Source organism: Oncorhynchus clarkii, chromosome 17 (assembly GCF_045791955.1).
Source record: "Oncorhynchus clarkii lewisi isolate Uvic-CL-2024 chromosome 17, UVic_Ocla_1.0, whole genome shotgun sequence".
Taxonomy (NCBI): domain Eukaryota; kingdom Metazoa; phylum Chordata; class Actinopteri; order Salmoniformes; family Salmonidae; genus Oncorhynchus; species Oncorhynchus clarkii.
Genome location: NC_092163.1, coordinates 25,619,800 through 25,631,936, shown reverse-complemented (window position 1 = coordinate 25,631,936; position 12,137 = coordinate 25,619,800). Strand labels below are relative to the sequence as shown.

Below are 12,137 nucleotides of genomic sequence, written 5' to 3'. Positions count from 1 at the left end.
TCCATGGTTCCAGGAGGTCCCATGGATGCCCTGTGTTGTTGTCCCCATTTCTTGATGGAGTGGGCAGATTCTTTTTGGCTCTTGTCACAGTATCATGTAATGTGTCTTCAGTTCAGAATAATCTCTAAGAGGATAAACGTTGTGTGTGGTACACACAGGAGCGTGGTAGCAAGTTCTCAAAGTATAAAACAATGCACTGCTTCCCTTTTAACCAAATTCAAGCAGAAACTCGCCCCCAACCTGAATTAGCATTTAAACTCAGCAAAAAAAAAATGGCCCTTTTTCAGGACCCTGTCTTCCAGAGAGAATTCATAAAAATCCAAATAACTTCACAGATCTTCAGTGTAAAGGGTTGAAACACTGTTTCCCATGATTTTTCAATTGACCATAAACAATTAATGAACATGCACCTGTGGAACGGTCGTTAAGACACAAACAGTTTACAGACGGTAGGCAATTAAGGTCACAGTTGTAAAAACTTTTGACACTAAAGAGGCCCTTTGTTCAAGGACGCATTATTCCATTTCTGTTAGTCACGTGTCTGTGGAACTTGTTCAGTTTTTGTCTCAGTTGATGAATCTTGTTATGTTCATACAAATGTTCACACATGGAAAGTTTGCTGAACATGAACGCAGTTGAAAGTGAGAGGACATTTATTTTTTGGCTGAGTTTTTTTTGCACTATGCTAGTAAAAACAAAAGACAGGAAAACACAACCAGATTATAATCTAATCATTCCAATTCAAATGACAGGAACGGACCCCTGTGTCGATCCTCTTTCAACTATCCACCGTCCGACAAATAAAATAACACTGTTTCCCTGTAACAATAAATGCATAGAACTTACAGTACAATAAACATACAGTACAATATGTCAAAATGTATAGCTCTTTATAAACTCTTGAAGTAATCCAAACATAAATGTAATTCAAGCAGAAACATTCATTACATTTTCATCTGTCTTCACATCTCTAACGGTGTCCATGCTCCCAGGGTTCTGGGGGAACGTCCCTTCCCGGAGAAAGCCACAGATAAGATGTGTTTGATCACTGTGATAGCCTACAAATGGTCTGCCATTCAAACAATGTCATAAACTGTGATTGAGTCATCACGTTGTGCTCCCACGCCAGCAAGTCGCCAGTTGCGAGTATCACCTTCTCTCTTTCTTCCACTACATATTCTTCCCATTAGACTTGTCCAATAACGCCTCTCGCTCAGACCACTCCCAGATTGTTCTTTACTAAGAAGCTATTTTGTCACTTTTTGACCATTTTAATTGAAAACAATCGCAGTAAGGTACATAGCCTTTTCCTGCAGACAATGACATGGTGGCCTAATGGAATATTATTCATATTTTTTATCATTTTGTAATTATACTGAACAAAAATGCAACATGCAACAATTCCAATGATTTTACCGAGCTACAGTTCATATAAGGAAATCAGTCAACTGAAATAAATTCATTAGGCCCTAATCTATGGATTTCACATGTATTTCACTGCAGGGGAGCAACCATGGGTGGGCCTGGGATGGCATATGCCCAGCCACTTGAGAGCCAGGCCAAGCCAATTAGAATTAGTTTTTCCCCACAAAAGGGCTTTAGTACAGACAGAAATGCAAATCAGTTTCATCAGCTGTCCGGGTAGCTGGTCTCAGATGATCCCGCAGGTGAAGATGCCACATGTGGAGGTCCTGGCCTGGGGTGGTTACACGTGGTCTGTGTTTGTGAAGCAGGATGGATGTATTGCCAAATTCATTCAAGGGTTTTTCTTTATTTTTACTATTTTCTACATTGTAGAATAATAGTGAAGACATCAAAACTATGAAATAACACATATGGAATCATGTAGTAACCAAAGAAGTGTTAAACATATCAAAATATACTTTATATTTTAGAATCTTCAAAGTAACCACCCTTTGCCTTGATGACAGCTTTGCACACTCTTGTCATTTTCTCAGGTGTAGCCCTTACTGTGAACCACTTAATTACAAGCCCAACCTCTTGAAGCTAGGGGGAAAAATAATGTTCCCAAAGTAAACAGCCTATTTCTCAGGACCAGATGCTAGAATATGCATATAATTTACAGATTAGGATAGAAAACACTCAAAACTGTCAAAATATTGTCTGTGAGTATAACAGAACTGATATTGCAGGCGAAACCCTGAGGAAAATCAAACCAGGAAGTGGCATCTATTTTGAAAACTCCATGTTCCATAGCCTGCCATTGCTCCATTTAAAGGGATATCAACCAGATTCCTTTTCCTATCGCTTCCTCAAGATGTCAACTGTCTTTAGATATAGTTTCCGGCTTTTATTTTGAAAAATGAGCGAGAAAGACAACATCGCGTCATTGTATGGCCGGGTGCCAGCAGCATTTTGCTTGGCGCAACAGAGTTTGGGCAGCCATTACCTTCCCCTCTCCTACTGAGAAAGACAGTTGCGGTTGATATATTATCGATTATATATTTTTAAAACAACATGGGGGTTGATTATAAAAAACGTTTGACATGTTTCTGTGGACATTACGGATACTATTTGAAATTTGTCTGCGTTGTCGTGACCGCTCTTTCCTGTGGATTTCTGAACATAACGCGCCAAACAAACGGAGGTATTTTGGATATAAAAATCATATTTATGGAACAAAAGGAGCATTTATTGAGTAACTGGGAGTCTCGTGAGTGAAAACATCCGAAGATCATCAAAGGTAAACGATTCATTTGATTGCTTTTTGATTTTCGTGACCAAGCTACTTGATGCTAGGTGTACATAATGTTTTGTCGAGCGATCAATAAACGTACAAACGCTTGGATTGCTTTCGCTGTAAAGCATATTTTCAAAATCTGACACGACAGGTGGATTAACAAAAGGCTAAGCTGTGTTTTGCTATATTGCACTTGTGATTTCATGAATATAAATATTTTTTGTAATATTATTTGAATGTGGCGCTATGCAATTCAGCGGTTGTTGATGACAATTATCCCGCTAAAGGGATGGGTAAGCATCAAGAACAATATAGTTCAAGAAATGGTGCTAAGAAAATATTTACTAAATAAACTAAAGTAAAAAATTAAAAGTAACACAATGAAATTACATCACAATAATGAGGCTATATCAAATCAAACTTTATTTGTAACGTGCGCCGATTATACAACAAGTGTAGACTTAACTGTGGAATGCCTACTTACATGACCTAACAATGCAGTTCAAGAAGAGTTAAGAAAATATTTGCCAAGTAGACTAAAATAAAAAGTAATAATTAAAAGTAACACAATAAGAATAACAATAGCGAGGCTATATACAAGGGGGCACTGGTACCGAGTCAGTGTGTGGAGGTATAGGTTAGTTGAGGGGGGGGGGGGGGGCTTTCATGTGGCACCGCCTATTAGATAGGTCCTGGATGGCAGGAAGCTTGGCCCCAGTGATTTACCTCTGTAGCGCATTACGGTCAGATGACGAGCAGTTGCCATACCATGCAGTGATACAACCGGTCAGGATGCTCTCGATGATGCAACTGTATAACTTTTTGAGGATCTGGGGACCCATGCCAAATCTTTTCAGTCTCCTGAGGGGGAAAAGGTTTTGTCGTGCCCTCTTCACGACTGTCTTGGTATGTTTGGACCATGATAGTTTGTTGGTAATGTGGACAACAAGGAACATGAAACTCTCGAGCTGCTCCACTACAGCCCCATCAATGTTAATGGGGGCCTGTTCGGCCCGCCTTTTCCTGTAGTCCACGAACAGCTCCTTTGTCATGCTCACATTGAGGGAGAGGTTGTTGTCCTGGCACCACATTGCCAGTTATCGGACCCCCTCCCTATAGGCCGTCTCATAGCTGTTGGTGACCACTGTTGTGTCGTCAGCAAACTTGATGGTGTTGGAGTCTGTTGTGTGTGTAAAGGGAATACAGACGTGTTGTTGCCTACTCTTACCACCTGGGGGCGGCCCGTCAGGAAGTCCAGGATCCAGTTGCAGAGGGAAGTGTTTAGTCCCAGAGTCCAAAGTGATGAGCTTCGTGGGCACTATGGTGTTGAAAGCTGAGCTGTAGTCAATGAACAGAATTCTCACATAGATGTTCCTTTTGTCCAGGTGAGAAAGGGCAGTGTGGAGTGCGATTGAGATTGCGTCACCTGTGGATCTGTTGGGGTGGTATGCGAATTGGAGTGGGTCTGGGGCAGGGCTGCCCAACCCTCTTCCTGGAGATCTACTAGGTTTTCAGTCCAACCCTAGTTTAGCATATCTGATTAAGCTAGTTAAGGTCTTGTTGAGCAGCTCATTAGTATAATCAGATGTTAATTTAAATTAGGGTAGGACTGAAGCCACAGGAGGGTAGATCTCCTGGAAGAGTGTTGGGCAGCCCTGGACTAGAGTGTCCGAGAGGATGCTGTTGATGTGAGCCATGACCAGCCTTTCAAAGCACTTTATGTCTACCAACTTGAGTGCCACGGGGCAGTAATCATTTAGGCAGGTTACCTTCACTTCCTTGGGCACAGGGACTATGGTGGTCTACTTGAAACATGTAGGTATTACAGACTTGGTCAGGGAGAGGTTGAAAATGTCAGTGAAGACCCTTGACAGTCGGTACACGCATGCTTTGAGTATACGCCCCGGTAATCCATCTGGCCCAGCGGCTTTGTGAATGTTGACCTGTTTAAAGGTTTTGTTTGGCTACCGAGAGCATTATCACACAGTCAATCAGAACAGCTGGTGCTCTCGTGCATGCTTTGGTGTTGCTTGCCTCGACGCGAGCATAAAAGGCATTTACCTCGTCTGCAGGCTCACAGGGTGTACCGGTACCGAGTACAGGTGGTACCGGTATACAGGGTTTACCGGTACTGAGTCAGTGTGCGGGGGTACAGGTTTGTCAAGGAAGTATGTACATGTAGGTTGGGGTAAGGTGATTATGCATAGATAATAAACAGTGAGTAGCAGAAGTGTAAAATCAAAGGGGGGGGTCAATGTTAACAGTCCGAGTAGCCATTTGATTAATTGCTCATCAGTCTTATAGCTTGGGGGTAGAAGCTTCACCTGGAATGCTTTTCCAACAGTCCAACTCATCCCAAATCATCTCAATTGGTTTAGGTCTGGTGATTGTGGAGGCCAGGTCATCTGATGCAGCACTCCATCACTCTCATTATTGGTAAAATAGCCCTTACACAGCCTGGCGGTGTGTTGGGTCATTATCCTGTTGAAAAACAAATGATAGTCCCACTAAGCACAAACCAGATGTGATGGCGTATTGCTGCAGAAGGCTGTGGTAGCCATGCTGGTTAAGTGTGCCTTGAATTCTAAATAATTCATTGGCAATGTCACCCGCAAAGCACCCCTACACCATCACACCTCCTCCTCCATACTTCACGGTGGGAACTACACATGCAGAGATAATCCGTTCACCTACTCTGCATCTCACAAAGACATGGCCGTTGGAACCATTAATCTCAAATTTGGACTCATCAGACCAAAGGACAGATTTCCACCAGTCTAATGCCCATTGCTCGTGTTTCAAGTCTCTTCTTATTGGTGTCCTTTTAGTAGTGGTTTCTTTTCAGCAATTCGACCATGAAGGCCTGATTCACGCAGTCTCCTCTGAACAGTGCATGTTGATGTGTCTGTTACTTGAACTCTGAAGCATTTATTTGGGTTTAATTTCTAAAGCTGGTAAATCGAATGAACTCATCCTCTACAGCAGAGGTTATTCTGGGTCTCCATTCCTGTGGCAGTCCTTACGAGAGCCAGTTTCATCAGCGCTTATATGGTTTTTGCGACTGCACTTGAAGAAACTTTCAAAATTCCTGAAATTTCCCAGATTGACTGACCTTCATGTCTTGAGGTAATGATGGACTGTTGTTTCTCTTTGCTCGTTTGAGCTGTTCTTGCCATAATAAGGAATTGGTATTTTACCAAATAGGGCTACCACCCCTTCCTTGTCACAACAATTGATTGGCTCAAACACATTAAGAAGGAAAGAAATTCCACAAATGAACTTAACAAAGCACACTTGTTCATTGAAATAGATTCCAGGTGACTAGCTCATGAAACTGGTTTAGAGAATGCCGAGTGTGTAAAGCTGTCATCAGGGCAAAGGATGGCTACTTTGAAGATTCTCAAATATAAAATATAGTTTGATTTGTTTAACACTTTTTTAGTTACTACATGATTCCATATGTGCTGTTTCACAGTTTGTCTTCACTATTATTCTACAATGTAGAAAATAGTAAAAATAAAGAAAATCCCTTGAATGAGTAGGTGTAGAACTTTTATAGACCAATTACAAAGAGTTCTAAACTCCTCTACCAATAACAGCTAGTTTTCAGGTTACATATCCCTCTCATTAGGCCCCTCCTGTCTAGTGGATTGATCCACACAACAGTCGTGTTCCTCTGCTCAGACGTTGCGGAAGCATGCCATATATTACAAATGCCTGGATAGGTATTTTACCACATCATATGTTATAGCAATCTGGTACCCGATGGCACAGATGATGATGTGGCATGCAACCATTGGTTGATGCATGCAACATCTGAACAGCTGAACACAACCTATGGTAATGGACTGCTTAGGTGCCCTCCCCCACATTACTCAGACCCCACCCAGACAGTCTTGGGCAAAATTCTTGCTTGAGAAATATATTTTTTTATTTGTATTTTTTTATGGAAAACTGTTACAGTAAATACATTCATTGTTACCCAGAAATTATTTGAAATTGAGATTAAAATGGCTGCACTGGGCCTTTAATAGGATAATGAGTTTTAAAATTAAATGTTTGAACCACAAGATACATAGTATTTGGAATTATGAAATATGTCAAATTTGTTTAATTCATGTATTGTGATGTGTAGAATCAGGGGTGCAACTTCCACTGGAGAGGGGGGATGAATTCAAATACACAAACAAATGATATCCCAGTACTTCATAAATATATATATTTTTTAAGTATAAATAAGTATCTCAGAGACTGTTGGGGACCCCCCACATTCTGAAAATGCATTTTTGCCCACCCCCCCCAGTTTTATCATTGGAATGTGATACAAAATTAGGCAATGGTGTGCTTTAGGCCCATGCGGACACCTACAAGCGGTCGGGTAGGCTGTTGAGTGTTTATGCGTCTGGATGAAAAAAAATATTTTCCCCCTACTTCTAAAACCAAAGTTGCGCCCATGCGTAGAATGAATGACACATTTTCATTTGAACTATTGTATTCCTCTTATTCCAATACAGATGTCAATTAAACATCCTGTTGACACTTTCAATTGAAATTGAAGTCTGGCGTTGGAATTATAGAGCAATTTATCTCAATTCTAGAATAAATAAAAGTTTGGAAGGTAGAGTGAGCTTTCCTAAAAATATGCAAATGATCCTGAGATGTGTAAAATAAATACTTCAAAGTAATGTGGAATAAATCCAGCCAATCAGGCAGGGGTATTACACATCCCCTGGAGTTGACAAGGGTTGCGTCTTTTGTGTCTGAATCTGAATTGACTTTTCAAATCAAATCAAATTTATTTATAAAGCCCTTCGTACATCAGCTGATATCTCAAAGTGCTGTACAGAAACCCAGCCTAAAACCCCAAACAGCAAGCAATGCAGGTGTAGAAGCATGGTTGCTAGGAAAAACTCCCTAGAAAGGCCAAAACCTAGGAAGAAACCTAGAGAGGAACGAGGCTATGTGGGGTGGCCAGTCCTCTTCTGGCTGTGCCAGGTGGAGATTATAACATAACATGCCCAAGATGTTCAAATGTTCATAAATGACCAGCATGGTCGAATAATAATAAGGCAGAACAGTTGAAACTGGAGCAGCAGCACGGTCAGGTGGACTGGGGACAGCAAGGAGTCATCATGTCAGGTAGTCCTGGGGCATGGTCCTAGGGCTCAGGTCCTCCGAGAGAGAGAAAGAAAGAGAGAAGGGGAGAATTAGAGAACGCACACTTAGATTCACACAGGACACCGAATAGGACAGGAGAAGTACTCCAGATATAACAAACTGACCCTAGCCCCCCGACACAAACTACTGCAGCATAAATACTGGAGGTTGAGACAGGAGGGGTTAGGAGACACTGTGGCACTTTTGTATTATGAGTATTGGACTTCATAATTAAACACATATTTGTAGGTTAAAGCTGGAATCCTTAATGGTGAAACTGCCATTTCCATTTGCGATATTACAACAACAAAGAAGTTCCTGCAAAAACAATATATATACACTGCTCAAAAAATAAAGGGAACACAATGTAACTCCAAGTCAATCACACTTCTGTGAAATCAAACTGTCCACTTAGGAAGCAACACTGATTGACAATAAATGTCACATGCTGTTGTGCAAATGGAATAGACAACAGGTGGAAATTATAGGCAATTAGCAAGACACCCCCAATAAAGGAGTGGTTCTGCAGGTGGTGACCGCAGACCACTTCTCAGTTCCTATGCTTCCTGGCTGATGTTTTGGTCACTTTTGAATGCTGGCGGTGCTTTCACTCTAGTGGTAGCATGAGACGGAGTCTACAACCCACACAAGTGGCTCAGGTAGTGCAGCTCATCCAGGATGGCACATCAATGAGAGCTGTGGCAAGAAGGTTTGCTGTGTCTGTCAGCGTTGTGTCCAGAGCATGGAGGCGCTACCAGGAGACAGGCCAGTACATCAGGAGACGTGGAGAGGAGGCCGTAGAAGGGCAACAACCCAGCAGCAGGACCGCTACCTCCGCCTTTGTGCAAGGAGGAGCAGGAGGAGCACTGCCAGAGCCCTGCAAAATGACCTCCAGCAGGCCACAAATGTGCATGTGTCTGCTCAAACGGTCAGAAACAGACTCCATGAGGGTGGTATGGGGGCCCGACGTCCACAGGTGGGGGTTGTGCTTACAGCCCAACACCGTGCAGGACGTTTGGCATTTGCCAGAGAACACCAAGATTGGCAAAATCGCCACTGGCGCCCTATGCTCTTCACAGATGAAAGCAGGTTCACACTGGGCACATGTGACAGACGTGACAGAGTCTGGAGACGCCGTGGAGAACGTTCTGCTGCCTGCAACATCCTCCAGCAAAACCGGTTTGGCAATGGGTCAGTCATGGTGTGGGGTGGCATTTTTTGGGGGGGCCGCACAGCCCTCCATGTGCTCGCCAGAGGTAGCCTGACTGCCATTAGGTACCGAGATGAGATCCTCAGACCCCTTGTGAGACCATATGCTGGTGCGGTTGGCCCTGGGTTCCTCCTAATGCAAGACAATGCTAGCCCTCATGTGGCTGGAGTGTGTCAGCAGTTCCTGCAAGAGGAAGGAATTGATGCTATAGACTGGCCCGCCCGTTCCCCAGACTTGAATCCAATTAAGCACATCTGGGACATCATGTCTCGCTCCATCCACCAACGCCACGTTGCACCACAGACTGTCCAGGAGTTGGCGGATGCTTTAGTCCAGGTCTGGGAGGAGATCCCTCAGGAGACCATCCGCGACCTCATCAGGAGCATGCCCAGGCGTTGTAGGGAGGTCATACAGGCACGTGGAGGCCACACACACTACTGAGCCTCATTTTGACTTGTTTTAAGGACATTACATCAAAGTTGTATCAGCCTGTAGTGTGGTTTTCCACTTTAATTTTGAGTGTGACTCCAAATCCAGACCTCCATGGGTTGATAAATTTGATTTCCATTGATAATTTTTGTGTGACTTTGTTGTCAGCACATTCAACTACGTAAAGAAAAATGTATTTAATAAGAATATTTCATTCATTCAGATCTAGGATGTGTTCTTTTAGTGTTCTATTTATTTTTTTGAGCAGTGTATATTTTTTTCCGAACATCATTGCACACGTGATAGAACAGAAAATATGTACTGCATGTTACACAATGCTCCTCACCTCGGTGGGGCGGACAGTGGCTGTTTTCCCCTACTGCGGATTCCATCTTAGGATGCAGATTCCAAGTGACTGCACTTGCGGTAGATAAGTAAGCTAATAATGTTAGTCATCTGCTATTGTAGGCAACTAACTAACCAACATGTTCACTGCAAAATATTTTTCCTGTGAAATGCCTGAAAATATTCTGTCCATGTTCATCTGAAATATGTTGTGGTTTTATATCAAACTTTACAACTCAATTGCACCAATAGTATAACAATTATCTGTGGTATCTTTGACTTTCAGATGCTGGTTGTGTTCCGAAACCCAAAAGATACAGTCGTATCATACTACCACTTCATGAACACAAACCCTGTTTTGCCTAACGCCAAATCCTGGGATTCATTTTTCACAGACTTCATGGAGGGTGAAGGTGAGATGTTTTATTTATTTTATTTTACCTTTATTTAACTAGGCATGTCAGATAAGAACAAATTATTATTTTCAATGACGGCCTAGGAACAGAGGGTTAACATTCTTGTTCAGGGGCAGAACAACAAATGTTTACCTTGTCAGCTCGGTGATTCGAGCTGACAAGGTCCAATGATCATACCACTAGATTACCTGCCGATTTAAAGAACAACTCAATACATTCGTATTGTTTGAAAGAAATGCAGTGTCATGTTGGATAGGCTGGATTTAATGAATAGCACAACTAGAAAATTACATTTCTTAAATAAAATGTCTATGCTTTCTAGCTGGTCTTAAATTATTTATGGTTGTGAAATAAGTTTTAATAGTGGTAGTGACTGGTAGTAGTAGTAGCTGTAGTAATGGCAGTGACTGGTTATGGTTTAATAAATTGGTAGAGGGAAAGATTGCCAGCCAAATAAATCAAATAATAATAACTAGAAAAGTACATTTCCTGAAGAAAATATGGTGTGGTGCTAGATTGTGTCACGCTCTGAACTTTAATATCTCTGTTTTCTTTATATTTTGGTTAGGTCAAGGTGTGACGAGGGTGGGTATGTTAGTTTTTGTATTGTCTAGGGGTTTTGTAGGTCTAGGTATTTATATGTCTATGGTGGCCTGATATGGTTCCCAATCAGAGGCAGCTGTTTATCGTTGTCTCTGATTGGGGATTATATTTAGGTGGCCATTTTCCCTTTTGTGTTTGTGGGTTCTTATTCTATGTTTAGTTGCCTGTCTGCACTATTCGTATTAGCTTCACGTTTCATTCGTTTTGTTGTTTTGTTAGTTTGAATAATAAAAGAAGAATGTACGCTTACCACGCTTCACTTTGGTCTCCTTCATATGACGAACGTGACAGATTGTTATAAAGTATTTATGAAAAAGTTTAGAAAATTGTAATATTGTTTTAATGTTTGTAGCTGAAATGGTTAGTGGTAGCTTTTAAAATGTCTACTGCTGTGGTCTTATTTTTGGCATTGAATCCATGAATTAAGTGTTATGCTAATTTATGGTAATTACCACTGTTTATAAACTTTATTAAGAATGTGAAGATAGCCTGAACATGAGAATGTTGCTCAATGGGTGACATGTTTCGTGAGTATGTAGGCCATGGAAAAAAGGGACATTTTCAGCTGCCAGGAATTGTGTATACAGTGCCTTGCGAAAGTATTCGGCCCCCTTGAACTTTGCGACCTTTTGCCACATTTCAGGCTTCAAACATAAAGATATAAAACTGTATTTTTTGGGAAGAATCAACAAGTGGAATACAATCGTGAAGTGGAACGACATTTATTGGATATTTCAAACTTTTTTAACAAATCAAAAACTGAAAAATTGGGCGTGCAAAATTATTCAGCCCCTTTACTTTCAGTGCAGCAAACTCTCTCCAGAAGTTCAGTGAGGATCTCTGAATGATCCAATGTTGACCTAAATGACTAATGATGATAAATACAATCCACCTGTGTGTAATCAAGTCTCCGTATAAATGCACCTGCACTGTGATAGTCTCAGAGGTCCGTTAAAAGCGCAGAGAACATCATGAAGAACAAGGAACACACCAGGCAGGTCCGAGATACTGTTGTGAAGAAGTTTAAAGCCGGATTTGGATACAAAAAGATTTCCCAAGCTTTAAACATCCCAAGGAGCACTGTGCAAGCGATAATATTGAAATGGAAGGAGTATCAGACCACTGCAAATCTACCAAGACCTGGCCGTCCCTCTAAACTTTCAGCTCATACAAGGAGAAGACTGATCAGAGATGCAGCCAAGAGGCCCATGATCACTCTGGATGAACTGCAGAGATCTACAGCTGAGGTGGGAGACTCTGTCCATAGGACAACAAT

General features: G+C 41.7%; 1 protein-coding gene across 1 annotated transcript in view; it reads left to right on the top strand.

Annotated features, from left to right (window-relative positions):
* The window catches only part of LOC139370616 (sulfotransferase 6B1-like), a 29,015-nt gene that overhangs the window by 5,931 nt on the left and 10,947 nt on the right, over positions 1 to 12,137 (top strand). The window contains exon 4 of the mRNA XM_071110212.1: positions 10,129 to 10,255. Coding sequence (XP_070966313.1) covers positions 10,129 to 10,255 — 127 coding nt within the window. The remainder of the gene's footprint in view (positions 1 to 10,128; positions 10,256 to 12,137) is intronic.